The 24,747-nt window shown below is 39.8% G+C and overlaps 1 protein-coding gene across 4 annotated transcripts; it reads left to right on the forward strand.

Annotated features, from left to right (window-relative positions):
• Positions 1–23,796, forward strand: tjp3 (tight junction protein 3). 4 transcript variants are annotated; one of them, XM_008407253.3, is made up of 30 exons: positions 1–160; positions 9,394–9,450; positions 9,892–10,016; positions 10,128–10,230; positions 10,865–11,153; positions 11,242–11,345; positions 11,465–11,654; positions 11,766–11,841; positions 11,923–12,023; positions 12,244–12,328; positions 12,654–12,833; positions 12,990–13,093; positions 13,809–13,893; positions 14,612–14,688; positions 14,778–14,874; positions 16,004–16,089; positions 16,189–16,261; positions 17,103–17,173; positions 17,301–17,364; positions 17,478–17,634; positions 18,082–18,190; positions 18,266–18,485; positions 19,235–19,443; positions 19,562–19,657; positions 19,774–19,853; positions 19,959–20,169; positions 20,292–20,392; positions 21,667–22,245; positions 23,138–23,196; positions 23,288–23,796. In XM_008407253.3, the coding sequence occupies exons 2-30, from the start codon at positions 9,403–9,405 to the stop codon at positions 23,427–23,429; spliced, it is 3,921 nt and encodes a 1,306-aa protein (XP_008405475.2). In that variant the 5' UTR covers positions 1–160; positions 9,394–9,402; the 3' UTR covers positions 23,430–23,796. The 4 variants fall into 4 exon arrangements, with proteins under 4 accessions (XP_008405475.2, XP_008405473.2, XP_008405474.2 ...); XM_008407251.3 differs by lacking the exon at positions 1–160 and adding an exon at positions 4,161–4,760; XM_008407252.3 differs by lacking the exon at positions 1–160 and adding an exon at positions 6,304–6,557.
• The last annotated feature ends 951 nt before the right edge of the window (positions 23,797–24,747 follow it).

Raw genomic sequence — 24,747 nt, forward strand, 5'->3', positions numbered from 1 at the left:
GTCCGATCAGGCCACGCCCCGGGCTCACCTGAGCGCAGGTAGATTTGAGGCAAACTTTTACATGAAGCCAAACAGCCAAAGGGAGAAAAACGACACCGCGGAGTAGACTTCTAACTTGGGAGTTTGTTCATACGAAGAGAAAGATAGCGGAAAGAAACAGGTTTGTTATTCTAACTTGTGTTTTACGCATTTTTTTGTTGTTGTTGTTGTTGTTGTTGTTTAAAGAAGAAGAAAAAAAGTTCCGGTTTTGGAAGGAGACTCGAGCTCTACAGAAACAGGTGTTTTCTATCGCTGTAGATTAAAAGCTCGTTATCTTGTCGACTCATTAATGTCGCAGGTGTCTCGACGCTTTAAAATCCAGCAGGTGTCTTGATGCTTTTCCAGCTCTTATAAAGTCCAAACTGGACAAAATGATATTCAAAAGATTTTTACAGTTTTTGTATTTGAGAACGTCTTTGTACGGGTTTAACCCCGGTAACGCTGTGTGGGTATGTTGAATTGGACATTTGCTCGGTGTCGGTGGGTTTTGCGAAGCCCAGCTGCAGTTCTTGGCGTTGAACGGTGACTGACAGACAGCTGCAGGCCCAGCTCTCCTTCTCTCCTTCTCTCCCGTCTTCCTTTCATTTCTCCCCCTCGCCTTACTGGTTCTGCCACATGTGCAAGTTTCTACCTGCCTGCCACAGAGTTTCACAATAGTTTCGGCTGCATTCCCAAAGTGCTGCGTCTTCCTCTGCCTCCATCCGAATCGGAGTCTGGATTTGATTAAAATGATTGTTTCTGGAAACGTCACTGAGAATAAAGAGGATTCGGTTGAGAGCGCTTTGATTTTAAAAAATAAATAAATAAATACTTTTAATAAAATTGCCTGCTGAAATTCGACTTAAAAGTAATTAAAACGAAAAATGATCAAGGTATCTTAAAAAAAAAAAAAAAAAAAGCACAATATTGTATGAAAAACATTAAATCAGAATTGGATTAGCTCAAGACTTTTGGCTCTGGCTGATGGTCTTTCAATTGATATGCAATATAAACTTATTAACTGAGCTTTAAAACGCATTAAACACAATTTAGAAAATGTACAAATACAAAAGTACATGAATATATATGTGAGTATTGCTGCTTTGTGTCAATACTACGGTACTTTCTTTTAGGGGTGTCATAGCTGTCAAGTCTGGTTACTGAAGTGAAACAGAAACGGCTGAAGGAAATGATAGTGGGGAGTGAAATCAACGTTGATCTGAAACATACTGATATGAAATTAGTGCAACCTATTTATTGTGCATTATTTAGTCATTTAGAGTTTTTAGGATTTTTGCCTTGCAGCATCAGCCCTAAGTTCGAATCAGTTCTGGCATCAGTCTGACTTTGGATCTTTCTTTGGTTAGTTTACTTGTTCTCAAAGCATACCAAGATTTTCTCCACTTTAGTTTTCTGACCCACTGGTTTATGGAGAGAGACGGCAGCCTCGCTGGCTGCTAGGAAGGATGGAGAAGAATGTTGTGTATATCCAGTGTGCAGTGACGTGCGGTGAGGTTCATTGCTGGTGAGGCACTGACTTATGACTTAGACACCATCCATGTCATTGGACCTACGGAAATTTCGCGCATGCACACAACGCTGGGGAGCAACAAGACTAATCTTTTACATGTCATCCATAGCCGCGTTAACTCAGTTAAACTTAAAAATGTAGGTATTAATTTCGTGCTATGATCCACAGCATAGTGATCTGTATTCGCCAAGCTACGCAGACTTGTTGCCATAGCAACAGACAACATTGCCACTTCATGTTTTAGGATTTAACACCAAAAAACATTCAAGAATTTTGCACACAGAACAGAACATTTAGTTTGTTGTTGTACGTTTTAGGCTTAATGTTTTATTAATAATTGCTGTGGTAGATTAGCTGCCGCTTCTACTTTACTGAATTATTTAGACATACAAACGGTAGCCCACAAAATGCACATTTAATTAAAAAACTAAAAAACATCTTATTGCTGTCTTACCTTTATGTATCAATGAAATCTATGCACCGCTAATTCTGCACAAAAATATCCGTTCATCCAAAGCCAAGTTTATCCTCGGCATGTCTTTTCTACTCCGTTTGAGAATCATCAAACTTTCTTGAAGTAAAACTCTCAGCTCCGGTGTTGGTCTTCCTTTAATTATCTCCTGCTTCAATTGAAAATCTACTTTAGAAAACTGTTTAAGTGTAGAAATGTAGTCTTTCATGTTGACGTCGGAAGAGAGAAGAGAACAAATATATCGCTGTACTTTACTTATTTACTATATGGCTAGCTCCATGGCTAGCTCACTGTGTCTGACTCTGCAGTTGTGCAGTCACAATATCTGGGATCATGAGCGCCCCCAGTCTGTTCTCTGCCGTTTCTGATCGCTCCTCCGCACACAAAACACGATACACTCACAGTCGGTGACAAAAAACACTGTACATTATATACATAAGCGAAATTATGGAAAATCAGTCCATATATTAAATGTTTCTTAGCCATTTTATAGCCGGCGTACAGACAGGACGAACATGCTGTCATATAATGGCAGCCAGTCCAGTTAGCGAGAGGTTGCGCAATCCCAGGTGAGGCTCAGCTCACTGCTGCCTCACCGACTTTGCTTCTGAGCATTTGAATGGGAAAATGCGAAAATCCAGCGATTTTGAAGAAAAACTCATCAGAATTGGTTAAGCTAAGTAAAAAATAGATACTTTATAGTACATGAAAATGGCAATATAAATGATTTTATATACACTGCTCAAAAAAATAAAGGGAACACTTAAACACTTAAGTGAAAACTTAAGTGTTCCCTTTATTTTTTTGAGCAGTGTATTATTTTTCAATGATGACAGGTGAGGCTCTGCCTCACCTGCCTCCCCTGACCTCACGTCACTGGCAGTGTGACTTAATGCAGTGAGAATCGCATTTAAATTTTACGCCTCACAGCTGTTCTTATTCCTTTAAGAATGCCCTATTTTAATTGATATTTTCTGCATTTTAAGAGTAAATGAACGGATCCAAAATTTGCTGGCAAATACTGACTTTAATTTGCTTTTTGGTGCTTTTGTTTCTTTGGCATTTGAACCTGTTTCATTTTGACCTGTTATGTTTTTTTCCCCCTTTTTTTGCTCTATAAGAGCAACTAAAACGTGTCAAACTATTTCTTTAAAAAGTTGCTTAAAAAAAGCCATGATAGTGGTAATATTTTTTTCAAATATGTTCTAAAACATTGATTTTGCCTTGAAGTGCCTGCTGTTAGTTTTTTTTTTTTTTTTTTTTTTGACCAATCAATCACCTCTCAGAGCTGATCAAGGGGAAGTTATCTGATCGATTTGTGCATATCTACAGTAATTTCAAGTCCTGCTAACCATTGTAAAGGCATGTGTGGAGCAGTCCAGCAGTCCAGGTAGCTGTAAAATGAGTGTTTACTCTGCTGCCAGCGTTCTCTTCTGTGAAGTTCAGAAAGTGGAAGCTGAAACGTCCTGTTCTGTGTAATTACAGCCACTCTGTGAACCTCTGGAGTGTTTGTAGTGGAACGGTGCGTATTTACACAAAGAGGTCGTGCTTTTCCACACTGCCCACTAGCCACTAATAAAACACTTAATCTCTAATGCTTCAGAAGGTTTTTTTAATTTGTTTGCTCTTTTTTTGATGATGATGTATTCAAAAGCAAATTGTTGTTCTCCATGTCTTGAGTTGAGATCTTGGCTAACGTCTAGAGCAGGTAGTTTGCATGTTGGACGCTCAGCAGGAGTGGCTTTCTGGCTTAGAATGAAAGAAAACCTACGATTCTCTGAGCGATTCGGCTGCTGGACAAACCAGGAATAAGCAATTACATGTCTGGTTTAAGTCAGAGAACTAGCTCTTCTTACTTTCTTTCACCTCGGATTAATAACTCACTTGTACTTAACATTTGCCTCCAGCGGTCACACCTAGCCGATCCCAAGCCACGTTCCTGCACCTGCTATGTTGCCAATACACAACCAAAGCTTTGTGTTGTCATAAGTGCTTCTGAATACGGAAGTGGCAGGTGGTTCTGTGTACCTTTATTCCCCCCTGTCTGCTGCAGGTTAGGGACAGGTCGGTGAGGCCTTAAAGAGGCAGGGTGCTGATATTCAGACAGCACTACCTCGATGGCACTCCCACGCCCCGGGGCGTGGATAAACGTTAACCACGAAGCAGAGATAACATCAAAGCTCGCTGTTGCCACGGTGCCATTTCCTGGTCCAGAGACACAACAGAGCCACTGTAGAAACCCAGGAAACCCAACTCCAGGCCAGAGGATCTATATTGTAGCAAACAGCCCGTCAATTATTAACAGACCAGTGCTCTCATTCCTCTGCCGTAACCATGGCACCCAGCAGACTGAAACTCGGCCAGCAGCTTGGGACCAGCAGCCGCTGAAAAGTTGACCAGGATGCCCACACAGTGCTGACACTGGGAGCAAGTGGACCCGTTTGGCTTTAGAGAAGGAATTACCAAAGATCGGATTGGCCGACACATATGGATTATTTGATGGGAGAAACTGAGAAGAGATTTTTAGTTTCCAACTTTTAATTTCTTCACTATTGAGCGTCTTTGCATCCTGGTATCAGTGACCAGGTTCTCCTCCGACCGACACAAAAGTGGGAATAATTACATAGAGGAGAAGGCGACTGGAACGCTGCTTTCATCATGAAACTGACACAGCGATTGAAAATGCTGAAACACTTTGGGTCTGTGCCCCCGGAGCCGCCACCGCTGCTGGAGGTGCCTGTAAGTGAATGGATTGCTTCAAATGTAGTGCTTTTGTTAGAAACATAACATCTGATCGGGTCGGTTTGTAGTTGAGGAACAAAATGGGAATCTAAAACTAAACAAAGTATCTTCCAGTCTCCTAGTCTGATCACATGCATCCGTTTATTTTAAGCAGATTCAACTTTTAGTTAAAATTTGAAAGTTGAATTTATCACAGTTGTGACAAACTGCCTCATGAAAATGTTTAAATCCAATCATAAACTTGAAAAAATAGAATAATGGCTGCTTCTGACTGCTGTTTTTCCAAACTTTACAAAGTCAAATGCATGGGAGGAATTGCTCTCTACATTTGCATTCTAAGCAAGCTGCACCCACAGCGATGCAGCAGCGTTTCGCAACCAAAACCCATGATGCCGTTGTGATTAAATATCAGTTTAAATCCTGAAACCCAAATATGAGAATGTGACACAGTTGTTGCCAGACTGAAAATGTATAAATCATCTGAATTATTAAGCTTTCAGCTAAATTTTGTGGTAAACAAGTTATTTACGCTCTGATGAATGCAGAGGAAAACCTCCACAACAATTGTAAACTAATAACTTGACATTATTTTAAAACTTATAACTTTCAGCTTTCTTTAAGTTGCATTTTTGTTGCTATAACCCACTCAGACTGGTATAATAATGCAAGTTAAGCCCTCTGTAAGAAAATTGAACTTTAAATTTGTAAAGAACACTTCACCCTGGAATAGGAAGATAATTTAAATATTCAAAATAAAACACGACAACCAAAAATAATCGATACGGAAATAAAAAACCACACGGAACAGAAACCATAAATAAAATGGATTATGTAAAAAAAAAAATGGAAATGATCGAGCTCATTTTATCATGTGATTAATTACTTAATTGCAACAGACTTGAACATTATCTTTTGTTTTTAAAAATACCTATTTCTATTACTGCAAACAAATGTATTTAATAGTACAGTTATTGTTAAATAACAAAACGATAAAAAAATAACAAGGACGTTGATGATCCCTTTTTTGACTGGAAACATTGCCTAAAAACAATTTTGTCGTCTTGTATATAAATGTAATATCCTTCTTTCAACCAGCTGACTATCAGTGCACAGCAATAGGTAGGGAAGGAGGAAATCTACATTATTTTACACTTCAGCCAGAGAAAACTCTTATCATTTCAAAGCAATGAGACAGACATATTTAGCAGTTTCGAAACGGGAGCTTTTTTTTTTAAGGCACCTGAAAGCTGGTAACCAACTCATGCTGAAGTTTTAATAGTTAACCTCTCAGTTGAACAACTATTGAAGTCCTTCTCAGGATTAGAGCTCTGATTACAGTAGCTGTCTCAATTAAGGCTGTTTTACTGATTTCATATCAGCCTGTTGAGGTTAAAGGCAGCGCCGCTCCACCTTAAATCCGCTATCCACCTAAAAAGCTCTACAGAGACCTGGAGAGTGGGCAGAGGCTCAGGGGGGAGGAGCGCTCTCCAGGTGAGGTCTCTGAAATGCTCCGCTTGCTGGGAGAGGCAGAGAGCTACCACAGCTGGTCATATTACAGATAATTTCAGTGGGAGGATCGGGTTTCCGCTGGACTGCAGACTCCGTCCCTACAGAAGTGAATCTGAGAGAGAGGCTCTGCGGCCAGACGGCTGCAGTCCTGGGCGTTCTCGTTGTGCGTTTGGCAGCAGATGGGACATGAAGAGCGAGCTGCTTCTTGAGAGCATGGGGCCGCAGGTGTTTGGTTCAGGTTAGAAACCCCAGAGGAAAATGGAAGTAAGGTTCAAGGATCACATGGTGAGTGGAGAAGGTGGAGAACAAACGCTTTGTTTCCCCTCCTATGATGTGATATTAGAAGGGCTTCTAGAAATTGGGATTTCTAGAAGAAAATGTTTGATTCATTCGCTAAAGTGGGAAAGTTACTTTTTCAATCTTTTATTATTTTTATGAAACATCTATTAGGATATGTTGTAGTATTGTCTAATTTTTAGATTTATGTTTGGCTAATTTCATGTTTGATTTAAGATGAACAAAGCTAAATCTGTTTCTGTAGTTTCATATATTTTTTCTGAACTTTTCTGGATTTCTGACAGACAAACCCTATTTAGCTTATTGATAAAGTTGGTTTTGTCTTCTTTAAGCAGAGGACGGTGATTAAAACACCCTGGAATTAAACTTCAGTAGTTCTGCTGTAAATGTAGGTCTGCTCAGCAGTCGCCTTGGCCTCCTTTCCATTCCTCTCAGTAGGAGATTTATGCTCTTGTTTGTGTTTGCTCTTTGCTCCTTCTCTGGTTTTTACAGAGGGTCATTCCTGATTTATTTTCCAAGGTACTTTTTCTTAGGGATGGGCTGGACGAGACGTTCAGAGACTCTCTGGAGGAACATTTTGACCTTTTTAAATGAGCTTCCAGTCAGGAGAATGCAGCTAATGAGCTACGATAAAACTACAGAATCAAACTGTATCGGGTTGTTTTCAGACGGTACCCTGGCATGAAATCAGGTCACAGCCAGCTTTAATTTAGATGATTCTCACAGTTGATGTTTAACTTAGTCAATCAGTCGGCCACCTGTCCAAAGGTCAAACTCTGCTGATCCTTCAGCGTTTGGTAATTATCATAAGCATAGCCTCTGGATAGGTGAGTACGCTAAATTTATGCAGCGCCTTCCACAGGTATGAATCCCAAAATTGTTTCACTATGACATAAAAATGTAAACCTGTTTGACACCTAAAAGAAACATGAAACTACAAGATGATACACAAGTACAATTATAAGTGAAATATTTTTCTTAATGTTTCAAACCTGTTTTTGACTCTCGACAGCGAGTATCTTACTTTACCTGTTATCTTGTGTAACAAGCATCTTCCTCCGTTTACTTGGGGGCAGGGGGGAATTAGCTCACGTTTAGCTCGTGTTTGGCCTGTGTGGAAAATGCAAATCATGCGAGGCATTTCACCTCGTTTGTCCAGGAAGTTGAAGTCCAGCATTCTCACTGTTGGAAAGCCGCTGCTTTCCAACAAAAACTACTGGATGGAAATGTAACAATTCATCAAATTAAAAGAACCGCTGGTGAAACAGTGAAACAATGTCCGTTTTTGTTTTGATTGCTTGCTTTTTTTTTGCTGAATTGATCTGATAAAACTGTTAACAGGCATGTCTTGATTCTGATGTAAAATCAACTCTAATACTTCACAATTGAGCTGCACAATATGTGCAGCTTATTGATAAAGTTGGTTAAGTAAATTATCATCACTTAGCACAAAACACATTTTGTGTTGAACTGCCTAGACCCAAACAAGTGCTTGCAAATTATTTAAGTACCATACATTGTGACATATAACTTGAAATTATTTAAAAGTTGAACTTGGGGTAAGATGGTGACGTTATTAAGAAACGACAACTAAGTTGTTTTAATTCCAAAATGGCAGAGGAAACAAATTTTTCAGTAAAACTTTGGGTAACACTTTATTTGAAGGGTTGTGCATAAGACTGACATGACACTGTCATAAACATGACTGTTGTCATGAAGTGTCATTTGGTAAATAATGACGCTTTTAATGCAAAGTTGCTCTAAAAGTTGCATTGAAAGTCCATTAAAAATACCAACTTTGCATAATTTTGTAAATGATGACAATTTAATGCAAAGTTGGCATTTTTAATGGACTTTCAATGGAACTTTTAGAGCAACCTTGCATTAAAAGTGTCATTATTTACCGAATGACACTTCATGACAACTGTCAAACATTCATAAAGACTTCTTTATGTTCATGACAGATGTTATGTCATGTTTATGACAGTGTCATGTCAGTCTTATGCACACCCCTTCAAATAAAGTGTTACCAAACTTTGTTGCTGTGATGGAAATAATCACTTTTTCCCTGTAATCTGGATTAGACTGCTCATTATGAGTTCAAAGCAAAATCACATAAGCAATTTTTGAATACTTTAGTTATTTCAGTTATTTCTCAATTTTTGCCATTTCAACCAATATTGCCTCATGTTTTCCTAATACAGTGAAGCCCTGTCACAGAGACTCTAGTGTTTTAAAAATAACGAAACGCCTGCATAAACCGACAAAAGTTTTGGCTGCAGAGGAGATCAAATATTATTCCACAGTGAATGTTTACATAGTCAGACACAGAAATATGCTGCAATTCTCAGACGTAGTGAAACTGTAAATGGATCGTCACTAAGCCGATTGCATAAGTTTCAGCAATCATTTTCTATCTACTTTTCTTTTCTTTTGGTTAAAAATAAATATTACATCTGACAGCGTCATCAGACTTTCTGTAAATGACTCCACATTAGTAATACTGAAAGACTCAGAGACCAGGATGGTAGTTTTATCTTTTTATGTTGTTTTATTGGTTTAAAAAAGACTCGTGTCTCACCTGTTGTGCATACATACATGAACATAGCAGGTAACTCCTCCTCCTAACCGGTCAGGCGGGATTGAAATGGGTGTGAGCACGTTCATATCGGGTTGAGGCAAACAAACAGCCTTTCAGTTCTCAACATCGACTGTCTGCCGTGTAAGGTCCAGCTTTACATGACTGAATTAACTAATCATATTGTCATTTAGCATAACTGTAAAAAGTAAGTTTTTTTGTGTTTGTTATTTTTGTCTTTTTCAGAAACCAGGCATGGACGAGTTAACGATATGGGAGCAGCACACGGTAACACTAAACAAAGTAAGCGCCTGTTTTTGTCATCCTGATGATGAAGAATCTTTGATAAATGAGGGGAGGAAAAACATGAATGAGTATGGAAAAACGTTTCGCTGCTGTGCTTTGGGTTTTGGCTACTTCCGTGGAAACTAGCAGGCTGGGTGTTGTTTCGGTGTTTGTCAAGGCCGTTGCGAGGAACCTCGGGGTCTAAGGTGGGCCGTGCTTCAGACATCTAGCTTCCCCAGCAGGAATTCAGAGACACACCCTGCTGCGCCCCGCAGCACCAACTGGCTCGTCACCGTCCTGGCGCTGGAATGTGCTCCTTCTCTCTCTATCTCTACGCTCAATCACCCACTTCGCCTGCATTTCTACCCTCTCATTTTGCTGCATTCCTCCTCTGCCTTTAATGTGCTTTGTGTAATTTTATCCTTATCTCAGTCCTCCCTCTTTATCTCTTCATGGCAGGACCCAAAGGTGGGTTTTGGTTTTGCTCTATCAGGAGGGAAGGACAAGGCTCACCCGGACACCGGAGACACGGCTGTGGTGGTGTCGGATGTTCTGCCTAATGGACCGGCCATGGGACGCCTCTAGTAGGTTTCTCCTTTTGATACGACAAGTATTTTTCATAAAATAAAGAAGTGTTGATATCAACCTACAGAAACGGGCTTATATGTGTGGCTCCTTGTGCTTTTATTTTGTAGCCACAAAGACCAAATTGTCATGGTCAATGGAGTTTCGATGGAAAACGTTCACTCCAACTACACCATTCAGGTCCTCAAGTCATGTGGCAAGACGGCAAACGTTGTGAGTAACTGCAGAGGCTAAAAATAAAACGGCTGCCAGGCCAGTCATCATGACAAATGTTGCTGGATGATAAATTGTTCCTGAAGTTATTGCGCTAAACGATGATGTTTTTTAAAGTAATACAATAGTAACAATGGCACAATAATGCAAGAACACATTCTCAAAGATAAACACTGGAACTGGGAGACATTATAAATATCCAAAATAAATAAAGAAAACAACAGAAACGACAAATAAAATGAGTTATAAAGTCTTTGTAGCTCTTGAACCATGTCACATTCTGTCTAACTATAACCACAATCCTCAGTTTCTCAGTTTATTTTAAGGGATTGAAATCACTTAAAATCTACAAAGTAGCGCAGAAACTTAAAGCAGAGTTTCATACCTCCAAATAAAATTCTACACAGTTGATATCATGAGTAATTTAAACCCAATATAAAAGCCACCATTCCGTAAAGGCTGCAGAACATTAGCAAATAATTAGCATCGTAAAGGTCAGAGGAAGCAGAGTTGGGTTATAAAACAATATCCCATAGTTTGAACATCTCACGCTGTGGTTCATCTGTGACAAAATGTTAATAACCTGCCGACAGGCTGACCTTCTCTTTAAATCTCTGACCTTTCTGTCCCACAGACAGTAAAGCGGCCTCGAAAGATCCAGATCCCAGCCACCTCCAGGCCGACGAGGGCCTCCTCTCAGTCCAACCTGCTGGATCAAGACGCGCCGAGACGAACGCGCCGCTTCTCGGACGGCAGCGACAACAGGGACGGCGGACGCTACAACACCCGCCGCAGCCCCTCGCCTCAGCACAACGGGCACACGGGGACGCTGCCGCTGATGTCCGGATACAAGAAGCTGCCGCAGAACCGCGCTCCAGACAAACCGATCAAAACCACGCTAGTTAAAAAGAGAGCCACAGATGGTGGGAGCGCCGGATGGAAATGCAAATGGAGGTTGTTTTGGTGCCAGAATAATATTGGTTCTTTAAATTGCTAAATTCTGTTTTGCAGAGTACGGACTGAAGCTGGGAAGTCAGATATTTATAAAGCACATGACAGACAGCGGACTGGCCGCCAAGGAAGGCACGCTGCAAGAAGGAGACCTAATACTGAAGGTGAAGATTTCTGAAATTTTTACTCCATGCAGACTGGTTGGAAAAGCATGAAAACGTCCTCTATCTGTTATGAAGGAAGGAATCTAACCACTGCTTTTTATTAATCCATGTTGAAATAGATCAATGGCATGACGACTGAGAACCTTTCCCTCCTGGAGACCAAGCACCTGGTGGAGAAGAGCCGGGGCAGGCTGACCATGACGGTCCTCAGGGACGACCGCAAGTTCCTGGTCACCATCCCAGAGGTGGACGACAGCCCCCGAAACAGCGAGGACGAGCTGCGCAAGGACAGCAGCTCAGAGATGGAGGGTAAGAGTTACTGAGAGGTTGGGAAGATAAATCATAAGAGTTTGGGCTCAACATCTCTGCATGCAGCGTATCTGGGTAACGTCATCAAAACCGCTTTCTGTGACCTATCAGACATTTCAGACATTGAGGAGGACATCGCCCCTCGCCGGATATCACGTCAACACACCCGAGAGAAACGGACACGCAGGTACAGACCCACACTGTTTTTTACATTTTCTTTCATTTGTTAGTTGCCATTTTTAAGTCGTGTTCAATATTTTTAACCCAGAACGAGAGCCGAGCCACCGCCCCGAGCCAAGTCCAGGGATTCATCGCCTGTACGCTCCACACTGACCCGGCCTGCTCCGAAAGCTTACGCCCCTCGCAGAGGTACAACCTCCAGGAAATTAGCTTCCTTTCATAAATGCTCATTTCATTGTTGCAATAAAAATGATTGTCTGGAAAACAAACAACTTTTGAACTAAATGAGTTGAGATGCATGTATTGTAAGTTAGTTTTTAAGACCACCAACTAAACAAATCACATGTAGGCAGTAAGATGAAATACATTTATTGTTGTTGTTTCTAAATGTAATTAATTTTCTCGTCAGCTCCGTCTGAGTCCGAATCGGACCGCAGCGCTTCTCCTCCTGCCAGAAGAGAGATTCCAGTAATGAAGGACTCCAGCAAATACAAGTCGGTTCATTTAGGTTGAAAATAATTTTAAGAGGTTTTTGACGTGTGTTTTGAAGTTAGACATTCACTTCTTGATGGCTTGATTTGAAGTTCCTTTTTGAACCCATGTCATTTAGTTATTGTTAAATATATGTTATATTTTTGCTTTCTCTACAAGCTGATTCATAATTGTGCCGTTACTCTTCTGCATTCACTTGATAGTTTTCTATTAATTATATTTTATTGGATTAGTTTATAAAGTGCATGTCTTTATTAGCTCCCTGTACAGTAAAATGATTGAGATACTTACTGTGAAGACTTTAATGACGTCCGTCTCTTCCTGCAGACCTCTTCCAGGATTGGCTGCCCTCCCAAACCCACGATCTTCTCCTGTGCAGAACTGGACCTTAACCCGTCCCCCCTCCTCCTCCTCAAAGCCACGCAAGCCAGTGTCTGAGTCCGACTCCGACCGCAGCGCCTCCCCACCTCCACGCAGAGAGAGCCCCGTCCCAGACACCAGATACAAGTACGGACTGCATTTTAATTCACTGAGAGATTTGTGCATCCTTGTGTTGCTAAGACATTTAGATAGCCCAATCAAATTGTGAACATAAGTTGACTCTTTAAATATGTTTTTTAAAAATAATAAATTATTCCCATCTCCTCTGCATTGTTTCTGCAGATCTCTTTCTGATCTTCCCCATATTGGTCTGAAATCCTCCCCCATCACTGTTCGCCAAGAGCCACCAAGAAGAGTCAACTCCCCTGTCAGGATCCCACCCCCAGGTCTGTATAAACACACACGACAATCCAGCTTCCTTGTGACGTTTTGTACCCTCAACAACTCCCTGACAATATTTACTCCAGTTTTAAGTGCTTAAAATAAAGTGCAAAAAGAGATGGCCAAGTACACAAGTGCTTAACACCTCTATGAATGTTTTGCTAGTTCCTTTAAAAAATACACATTAACTTTTAAAGGATTAACTCCCTAGTTGTCGGTACAAAATGAAAACATTGTAATTAGAATAATAATTTACAAAAAAATCTCACACTACTGCATTGAATGTTAATATTTTACTGACATTTTAGATTGAAAACCAAAACAAAGTAATGCATAATTGTGAAACGGAAAATCATGCATGGTGTAAAAACACTGTTTAGCAACGAAACTGAAAAAATGTGCAATGCATTTCTGTTTAAACCTTCTGAGTCATTAGTTTCATTCCCCAACTCACCCACAGCATGATGCTGTCTCTACTTTGTTGCACATTGAGGTTAATGTGTTCATAAAGAATTTTTTTTTTCTTTGCATGTACCTCAAAAATTCAATTTTAAAAAACCAAGCTCTTAAATTCAAATAAATTACAGTTGCAACAAGACAAAATGTAAAAAAAATAAATAAAAACTTAATAGGATGTGAACGCATTTGCAGAGCTCTGTGGTGCTGCTTTTAGTTTACGGTGTAATAAGGGTTATTCTACTACGTTCTGCTCGTTTCCAGATTCTGATTCTGAGTCGGACAGCACGCCGGCGCCTCCTCAGAGGCACAGCACCTCGTACAGCCAGGACTCCATCAGCAGATACAGGTACAGATGAAGGTCCTCCAAAACCCATACCTGAAACTCTGCAAGAGTTTACCAAGCGGACACTGGCCAGACTTCACGACTCTCCCTCTGTTACCCTTAGCTAATCACAAACTTCCGTTTGATTTTGACAATTGAAGCAGCCCTCTGTGTTTTTCTGATTTATTTTTTCTTTTGGTGTGTGTGTTTATTCGTTTGCTTATTCTGGACCAGTTTTTGTTTGTTTTGTTTTTTTGCTTGATTTATTTTTTGACTGTGTATCACTTGTGTTTACAGTTTTTGTTAACAAATAAAATGAATAAAAGTGGCTTTTACAGAACATGTATGTGGCTGTATTGATCAGAGTACTTATCAATGAAGCAGCGCTGCTCCAATCAGACACCAATAAACTGATCAGTCATCAGTTCCTGAAAATCTGCATGTGTTCCAAAGCATGATTTTTTTTTTATTTTTTTTTTTTAAATGAGGTTTAGTTCAGATCTTTACTGGCCCAGAGGCTTTTACCTACCACATGATTAAAATGGATCATTTTGATTGGTCACAATGCAGTTGACCTTCACACAGAGAGCTCACCTCAGAGGTAATAAGGTGAATATTTACCACTTAAGTCTCAGATTATCATCAATATAGCCACGGGTTGCCCCCTCGTCAAACATAACTGAGATTTGTTATCTTCCTCCTCCCTCACTCCCGCCTCCCTCTTCTTTTGTTTCTCTCCCAGGACCCTGCCGGAGGTTTCTCTGCAGCCTCCCGTCGAACCGCCTCGCTGGAGCGAAACCAGCGACCTGCCAAAGAAAGGTCTGCATGGAAGGGTTTTTTTTTTTTTTTTTACAGATTGCTTTAAGTAGCTTTGAAACCACATTCCATATATTCACTGACCTTTACAGCTAACTCAGGCGCCGAGTCAGATGCCAGTGACGCATCCGGCCCCCGCAAGGACTCCTCAGGGGGCAGAAACTCAAACACAGCCAAGGGGAGACGCAGGTGAGATAACATCTCGCACTCTCAGGTGGGCTTCATCTACTTTCTACAACGTCTGTAATCTCCCGAGCACTGGGTTCCTGCACCAAGAAGCTTTCATAAGTTGGCACTTTTGTGTAAACATAACCTTCCAAAACAATTGACCTTAAGAGTTCCTCAAAGAAAGTAAATTTAACCTCAGCTGTTGACAGTAAACCTGAGCAGGTGGAAAGTCGGATCATAAAAATCCTATCACACTTTATAGGCTTACACAGGCCTGCAAAGGTATCGATACCTGTTGTACTTATTTTGTAATATTATAGTAATATACACAAATGTATTTTAAAATTCCTAAAGGTAATATTCAGTACACCATCTCTGATGCTACTATTGTGTTATTGAGCTGAATTTTTTTTTTAGAAATGGCTTGAAAAATCTGCCATTACAGATTCTAGTGAAAGTGTTCAGAAAATTGTTTCAGGGATAATTTTTTTCCCTTATGTTTGGTCTTAAATTTTAGATTTTCAGCTTTAAACACCATTTCAGATTCTCATTTGCTTATTTATTACCGTAAGTAAAACTACTAACACAAGGGCGTTTAACCTAATTTATATACGCTTCTAGAACCAAGGAGGTCAATTTCTTGAAGCAGAACATGAGAAACTAGAACATCTGGTTTATTTGTTTTACACATACTCATCTGCCATCAGGCTTTTTTTCTTTTTTTTTTTTTTTTTTATTGCACACGCTGGTGCACATGACTTGACTTCCTGTTCAGATTGCACCACATTACATTTCAGCTGCTGAGAATCCAAAATACACCAGGATTACATCACTCCATCGTCCAAACAACAAATTGTTCATGTTTTAAACTAGTCCTTGTTGCTAAATATATCTGCCAACACATATTAGCAATATCTAAATCTGTTTGACATAAAGCAAAGTGGATCAGAGAGGAGAATTATATCTGACTCGCAAAACGATACTCCAGCTGATCGGTATTTGTAATTTTTATTGGTTACGTTCAATTTCTGTCCAGTGTTCAGAAGCTGAAGACTAATGAATATTTTAAGCAGAAAACTACAACTTTTTTCCCTCATAGTTTTTATGTTACTGATAAGTTTTTTTTTTTTTTTTTACATTTTGTTGTTAGAGTCCTGTCTAAGAAAGCAACTTCACTTGCTGCGAGGAGGGAGCCTTCACGTCAAGTCAAATCCCCCATCAGGCCGCCTCCAGACGGTGGGTTTACTTTGTTATGTTGAGCTCTTATCGTCCTTTTTGACCATGCAAACCATGAAAACGGAGTCACTGACCAAAGTCTTTTGGTTTCTCTTTCAGAATCCTCTGAGTCAGATGAGCTTTCGCATCTCAGGAGGTCTGGCAGCTCCGAGCGAGAGCAGGACCACCACAGGTAACGCACAAACACCTGAGCAAATTACACCAGAACTGGATTGTTTTTAAATCAAATATAATGACCTGAAAGGTCCCACTTTAACTTTTTAAACGAGTTAAAGTGGGCTGTTAAGAAACATACCTCTTATTTTTGTTCACTGATTAATTGTGTTGATATTCTAGTTAGTTTGACACATTTTTAAATGAAATTTTTTATACATTAAAATACTTCAAAAGAATATAACACAGCAATATATTAACTAACTTAATAAGAAATGTGGCTTTTAACAGACCTAGATTAAATAAATTTCTGTTAATTTAACCTCTTCAAAATTTTACAGTAAAATAAAATAGAAGTTGGAATATAACTTTTATTTTAAGGTATGTAACAGGTTTTTGGTTCAATTAACTTAATAAATAAAAATCAAATCACTCCATTCATACATTAAGGGTTCTTTAATTTGCACTCACCTAAATGTAAGTTGGACAGAGATAAAAAAAAAAAAAAGAGAGGCTATAATTAATTACTTGGTGTCTTAATGGTAAAGTGCAGATATTTTTATAAAACAAATAAGCCACTTTTTTTCTTGTTTTTTCCTGTACCTCTTAAAAATACAAATTAAAAAGCAAAACAAAAAGTTACCTATATTTCAAATCTTGTTGGGAAGCTGATTTATTTTTTTATTTTGTTGTTCATTTAATCTTTTCTTCTCTGTGATTTTAATTAATCTCATTTTCTCCGTCCACTAGCTTTATCTGCCATCAAATTAAGATTAAGCTGTGTGACATATTTGTTTGAATCAAATGAAAAAGCTGCAGGAGTGAGATGGAAGAATAAAGATCTGTTTTTCACTCTGCAGTGTTCCTCGTGCTGCAAACGGAGGCGGCACCGTCCGGTCTGGGATTTCAGTGAACAACCCTCAGCTCTACTGTAAGAACATTTAACGTTTAAATTTATTACAATTCTTTGTTTATTTTTTTTCTTATTGTATGGTTGCCATGGTTATAATTCCATCCATGCAATTAGCTTAGCTGTGACGTTTTGATTTCTCTTGCAGCCAAACCTGCAGAGGAGCCTCTCTACTTTCTACCTCCTGACTCTTACCCATCATCTAATCCCGGGTGAGAAATATATTCTTAGCAAAACTCATCTGTATTTAAACTTTATAAAAATAATTCTAGTGATCTGATTTGTTTGGCATATCATTTTATTTCATTTTTTATTTTTTCTGCAGGTATAGCTCTGATGTAAACACAGTGAGGTTTGTCAAAGGGCGCAGTTTGGGCCTCAGGCTGGTGGGAGGCAACGATGTTGGGATCTTTGTGGGCGGAGTTCAGCCAAACAGCCCCGCATATGAGGAGGGAATGAAGGAGGGAGACCAGATCCTCAAGGTGACCTTTTCTGAGTTATTCACATTTTTATTTATTTTATTGGATTGAATGGTGAGGCCAAAAAAAGAACAAATGTAAACCAACTTAAAAACCTGTTTAAAAAGAAGCTTATTGGGAAATATGTTGTGTAATATGAGTGTTGCAAAGACCATAAATACTATCGATGATATAAAAAGTGTTTAAATAAATTGTACATCTAAAGATGAGAATGTGATATTTTTAAATGTCATGTAAGGTGAAAATAATTTGTTTACCTGGTGTTTGGACATTTAATTGTTTATAAGTTGAAGAGTATGATCATTTGTTTTAATTTTAAAATTGTTTTTCCTTCTTCCTTGCTTTCATTTTTGTCTGTTCAAAATAATTTATTTATAAATAAATAAATAAATTTGGTGGTTTATTCGGCTATGAAACTGAATCAAGCCTTTGGTCTTTGTTTGTTTTCAGGTAAATAATGTTGATTTTGCCCATTTCACGCGAGAGGAAGCCGCCAACTTCCTCCTCAATCTCCCAGCGGGAGAGCGGGTGGAACTGTGCACTCAGAAAAAGATGGACCGTAAGTGTGGAGCACAGCTGATCAAGGTGCGATTTACTTTCCGTGTTTCAGTCCTAACTTCTACTCTGTCTTCAGTTTACAAGAAGATCATCAAGTCCAACCTGGGGGACAACTTCTACGTCCGGACGCACTTTGACCACGAGGCGGACAACTCCAAGGGTCTGAGCTTCACCAGAGGAGAGGTGTTCAGGGTCCTGGACACGATGTTCACCGGGAAGATCGGCAACTGGCTCGCTGTCCGCATGGGGAACGACCTGCATGAGATGGACAAAGGAACCATCCCCCACCAGGAGCGGTGAGGAGACGCGTTGTATTCCTCCTTAAGCTCGTTGACCTGCAGCCACTTACAACCTCAAACTTTATTTTATTTGGATTTTATGTGATAAACCAACACAAGCATGACTGAAAGATTAAGGCACTATTTATTCCTTTTCAGTCAACCAAAATTTTTTACTCTTACCACAAATTCTGTTGGATATAGGTATCGACTTTGACTAGGCCATTTTAACACATGAATGGTTTTAAGACAGATCAATCAAACTCATTTTCATGAAAATTATGGCAAGGTGTATTAATAAATGTGAACTGTTAAAACGTCTGTCTTTGGATTCAATGAGTGCTTCTTAAAGTTAAATACTATTTATTTATTATCCTTTCACACTGATATAATTTGATACTATGGAAACAAAAAAAATATTTATTTGACTTATAAAATATTTAAGTGCACAGCTGATCTCTTACCTGAGCTGTGGTTCTCTGTAGCTCCTCCAGAGTTGCATTCATTTCTTTGCAGCTTTTCTGATTACACTTCTTCTTTCCCCGTTTCTCAGTTCAGGTTCATGGCCATATTTTGATCTTTCCATTTTCTATACAATGATTTTCCCAGCTTCAAGCTGTATTTTTGTTTCACTCGGTGATGTACTGTTGTCACATAAGGTTTTTATTTAATATATTGAAGCTCAAGGGTGTAATGTGGCAAAATGCGAAGACGGGTTTGAATAAACCCCCTGATTAAAACGTTCTTCCAACACTCGCCTCCCGCAGGGCAGAGAAGCTGGCCACCATCGAGCGAACGCAGCGGTCCACTGGAGAAAGGCAGGCAACTGGGCCGAGAGCAGAGTTCTGGAAACTGCGAGGACTTCGTGGAAACAAGAAGAATGAGAAGAACAACAACAGACGGACTCGGGAAGACCTGCTGCAGCTCACCATTCAGGGCAAATTCCCGGCCTACGAGAGGGTCTTGCTCAGGGAAGGTGGGCTCGGGTCTCTCACACACAAACACATGGACACGTTTAGTTCAGAAAGTCACATTCGGTTCAGTTTTAAAGCAGCTGATTGGTTTTTTTTTTTTTTTTGGTTTTTTTTTACCAGCTAATTTCAAACGACCAATTGTCATCCTGGGACCCCTGAATGACATCGCCATGGAGAAGCTGGCCCATGAGATGCCTGATAATTATGAGGTGGCAGGTGAGTTTCTGCTCGTTGTTTGACCATTTCTAACCTTTCTCACGAATAACAGAAAAGCATTGCACATATTGAGGCTTGCTCCTGATTAGTATTTGTGTTGAACTTTATTCTCACAGAGATGGTTCCGCGGGGCGGCGGAGGAGACAGCAGCTCCACCGTTATTAAACTGGACACTGTGAGGAGAATAGCAGAGAAGGTGAGAAGAAACCATCAAAATTCAACTTTAGATGTTTCATTTCTCAACAGTGGAGACGTTTTGCTTCCTGTGTCCTCCTCTGAATTATTTGGGGTTTTTTTGCAGGACAAGCACCCCCTACTGGACATCACTCCCACCGCAGTGGAGCGGCTGAACTACATCCAGTACCACCCAATGGTGTTGTTCTTAGACCCCCACAGCCGCAAAGACGTCAAGGCCATGAGGCACAAGTACAAACCCGACTCCAGCAAGAGCTCCAGACGCCTCTACTCCCAGGCCGTCAAGATGAGGAAACATGCCAGCCACCTGTTCGCAGGTATGCCTCATGTTAGACGGTTAAATGGTTAAATGCAAGATGTGTTAGGAGGGACAGAAGTGTTTTCCTCTCACTTGTGACTCAGGAGCGTTCACAGTATTTCTCCTGGTTTTCCCCTTCAGCTCGGATAGACCTGCAGCCCGGCTCCCACAAGTGGTACGACTCTCTGAAGGAGAGCATCCGGCACCAGCAGTCCAAACCTGTCTGGGTGTCAGAGGTCACGGTATGTCGCGCTGCTCTTCCTCTCCACAGCCCTCACACAAGTAAACAATGGAATATTTCGATTTCAGTCAAAAACTTAGAACTAAGAATTGGAACCAGGAAATTGGCTACGATTGTGAGATAATATTGAGGTTGTGATGTCAACTTTCTTGATACTATTCCTGTGATTTTAAATATCACAGGATATAGAACCTTGCATTAAGTTTAGGAGGATTTTATTTTAATAGTAGACAAGTTGACCTAAACCAACCCAAAAATAAAGGAGAATTTATTATAACTTTGTAATAAATTTCAATATTTAATGATTGTTGGGTAAAAATCAGAGGTGGATTGATAACCCCACATTTTTACTCAAGTAAAAGTAAAAATTATGTCACAGAAAGTTACTCAAGAGTGAAGGATATTTCATAAACAGGCTACGTAAGTACAGAGTAACTGATGCTAACATCAAATTCAATCATTTTAAATGGCATTTTCAGATCACAAGAATATGAAAACAACTTTATTTTACAATTTAAATTAAAAATTATCCTAACCAATGTGCTGCAACCAAACTTGATTTCATGAAGATCATTTGTGAACCCAATAATCTGAACAAATGGCCTTTTGTTCAGTAAGACAATGTTAATATTGAACTGTTTTTAAACAGGAAGTGGACTTTTAAAACCTCTCCAAATCTCTCTTTAACTCTCTCTAAGTTTTTGGACTTTCATCTCCCTTTTTGTGCCTAATGTGATGCCAATAAACTCTTTCTGAATTTTGTCTGTTCTACATTAATAGCAATGCCAGTTTGATAATCGTCATGTTACAGTTTGCAGACTGTTTGAGCCAACATGCATGCAATTTGTTCACATCCTGACGTTGGCTCATGTTGACCACATCTTCACAGTGGTTACACACACTTGTGTGTTCAAGGCGTTTCTCAAGCCAGGTTGTTTGTTTTGAAGAAGGAAGATGGCTTCATCACTTTTCATTTTCAGAAATTGTGCCTGTCGAAAAGAAAACAAGGACGGATCTTAAACTGACTGAAGTGAGGCACTAGTTTAAGAATCACACAGTGGGGGAATTCGTGTTGTTTTTTTCCATCAAATACCCAAAATTATGTCTAGTCTTACGATCAAGTACATTTAAAAAGACTCATTTTCTAACCTGCCTGGTACAGTTTGAATAATTCACTACAGATTTAGTTAGGGGGCGCTGTGGCGCAATTTTAAAGTTCTTCCTATTCAGCTTCATTTGTTTAAAACCCCTCCATTCATGTTCTCTTCTGTCCAGCTGGAGAGCGGAGGAGAGCAGGACTTGGATGCTCTGGACCCGACCCAGATGGACTATCTGAGCGCTGCCAGCGATCTGGAGGACACCGACGGAGAGGCCATCACAGACGGAGAGGCGTACACCGACAACGAGGACCTGGAGGAGGCCTATCCGGGTCAGGAAGCCGCCAGGTTCCCACAAAGCTCCAGGGGACCCGGAGCTGCTCTGGCCCGATCGTCCGAACCCGCCTTGGAGTACGACACTCCGGCTGCCGACGAAGAGCTTGGTGACTACGGCTATTCGGACAGAGAAGTCCCACCGTTGATGCATGTACCGGAGCCCAGGTCAGCCCGCCGGGAGGACTACAGCCCACCCCGGAGCCCTGCTGAGCAGGAAGAGCCATCGCAACGCAGCTTTACAGACTCTGACTTTGATGGTCTCAATGTAGACGAGGCCAACACTCACTCAGACGGACCGCCAGACTTTGTAGCCCCCGACCCGTCAAATCGACGATCGGTACGCGAGTCGTCATACGCCGAGGAGCAGCCGGAGAGCTTCCAGCCTGCCCCTCTGTCTGCTATTGAGGAGAGACTAGAGCAGGTCTGTCCAAACAGAAAGTTTAATTTATTACAGTCAATCAATTTGAGAATTGTTCTGGTAACGTCACAATATTTGAGAAACAGTTTAACCCTCCACTTCTTACTGGGATTAAACATGGAATGAAAACAACTTATAAGTAAAGACTTTAAACAATATGTTTTTAATTTGGCACATATTGGCCTTATGTAAAGGGAGAAAAAAACATTTACAATGTTAGTGAGGTTTTAACACCCACTGAGAGCATGAGGTTCCCATTTAGTTTGGGCCTTTTTTGGTTTACTTGAACTTTAATGTTTCTATAAAATGGTATCATTAGACAAAATATGGCTTCAATGAAACTTAAAAGAACAAAATCTACAAGTTTGAATTTTTTCTGGATTTTGTCTTATCCACACAGGGTAAAAATTTAAAAATATAGGCTCACATATATAAATACACCCCACTAATATTTGGAAAATGTATCTTTGAATGAGCTTATTTCACAATAGTGGCTGAATATTGTAGCCTAGAAAAGTGTAAACACTTTCCTGGCTACAGAAAGACATTTTACATGTTTCCCCAGAGTTTACAGATTAAAATGTTTGTGTTCACCTGCCTACCATTTAGAAAAACAGCCAGGGAAGACAAAGAAAATGCTCTATTTTATGTGTTTTAGAGCTTTATGGTTGAAATTCGGCTGCCAAAAAGCTTTTGAGTCAAGAGTAGAGTTGCATCTAAAGTTAATTCAACTCAAAATGAATTAAATTCCCCGTAAAGTACTGCTGTTCCTTGACAAGAATCCTCCTCAGTGCTTTGTTGTATTTGCATGATTTCAACACAACAAAGCAAACTTTTATTATGAAGAGTTTGAATCTGTTCTAGTTTTAAATGCGTTTTTCCTTCTCTGTTCCAGACGCGTGCGGCAGAACCACAGACCCAACCTGAGGAAAAGAAAGGCCCGTCGTACATCGTGTAAGTCCCGGCTCCCTCTTTGTGGGATTCATTGATTAAAATGAGACTGATCCACTCTGACTCCTCACCGTTCTGCCCGTCACCTCCTCAGGTTGGCCCATCACCACCAAGCAGTCCAGTACAGACGCACACAGATCCGAGGCAGCGACAGCTCCGACGAGGATGAGGACGAGTTTGACGAGGAGGACGAAGAGGCCGACGACATTGAATGGGGTCCGGCAACTGAACTCTAGATACCGGGAGGATTAAAGCTGCCGACAGCTAATCCAGGACAGACGATGACTATTTCAGTCCTTTAACTCATTGTTTTCTTAGATTGTTAGTTTCTCTAAAGAGGGCGATGTTTTTCTTCAATGTATGAGAAATTACCAAAAAAAATGTCTCACTGAAAACATTTTAGATCAAAGTGCCTGGTTTTTCTTTTTTTTTCCCTTTTTATATTTATTATGTTTTTAAAACTACTTAAAGCAACTCAGTCTGTAATGTACAAATTCTAGTTTTATTAGAAATCATTAAGCAAAGTAATGTTAACCCTAACCTACCCTTGAGACCAATTAAGAAACCAGTTTTTAAACCTTTTATACAATAAACAGTTTTTTTTCTAATTTCACAATGAGTTCATGAAATCTTTTAAGTGCAAAGACACAACCACGATCACTGAGGATGATATCCGCAGTACAAATATGTACTAAGGACAAATATGTGACAAAAAACTTTAAAACCCTGAGATCATCCTGCTGCAGCCATAAGGACAACTTAACATGAATGACTTTGCTCCTAGTAAAGGGAAGAAAAACCCTGGAATATAAATATTTTCTCTCCAGACCTTTAAAATGTGAAAGTTGTTCATAAGAAGAGGATCAGTAAGTTGACAGGAGATGTATTCTGAAGTTTCGTCCCGTTTTATTTTCTGAGATTTTATGAAATTTTGTTTGGGGGTTAGCAGAAGTAATGCAACTCAGTTCAGTTCTTATAAACTAATCATGAATATCTGACTAATTTGGAGCTTTTGATGATGCATTTGAAAGGTCTCTTTCTGGAAGAAAAAGGACTACATACAACTGCACAGAATTTATTTTTTAATTCCAAGAAAGAATTTATAGTGTTTTTTCTTTAACACATTGGTTTAAAATGAATTACACGTAGTCAAATGTTTGTACATTCTCACTAATATTTGGCTAAATGTCCCTTTGCAAGTCACAAATGATGCACTTTTTGTAGCCATCAACATGCATCAGACTTGAACCTGGCTGGATACGCGACTAATAATCTGAAATGGTGCCCAGAAATTAACCAATTTATAAACTCAAACATTAGAGGTCAAATATCCAGGCAGAATTACAGCAGACATTATGGTGGGGTGGATTGATGCCAGAAGTTTACATACACCAAATAAAAGACACTGAAGTATTTTATTCTCATTTGAAATTAAATCAGACCAAGCTTCTCTTGTTCTGAGTTACAATTACCCAAATTATGTCGCTTTGCTAAATGCTACAATAGCACAGAGGCAATACAGTATTAGAGATGTATTTAATGTCTTTAAAATCA

Source organism: Poecilia reticulata, chromosome 4, assembly GCF_904066995.2.
Source record: "Poecilia reticulata chromosome 4, P_reticulata-male-v2, whole genome shotgun sequence".
In the NCBI taxonomy this organism is placed as follows: Eukaryota; Metazoa; Chordata; class Actinopteri; order Cyprinodontiformes; family Poeciliidae; genus Poecilia; species Poecilia reticulata.

Bases quoted from the DNA above. Each gene is read 5' to 3' on its own strand.
- tjp3 (XM_008407251.3), top strand. From the start codon at position 4,680: ATGAAACTGACACAGCGATTGAAAATGCTGAAACACTTTGGGTCTGTG. The intron at 4,761-9,393 runs GTAAGTGAATGG...TGTCTTTTTCAG, and splicing joins CACCGCTGCTGGAGGTGCCT to AAACCAGGCATGGACGAGTT. The intron at 14,689-14,777 runs GTCTGCATGGAA...TGACCTTTACAG, and splicing joins CAGCGACCTGCCAAAGAAAG to CTAACTCAGGCGCCGAGTCA.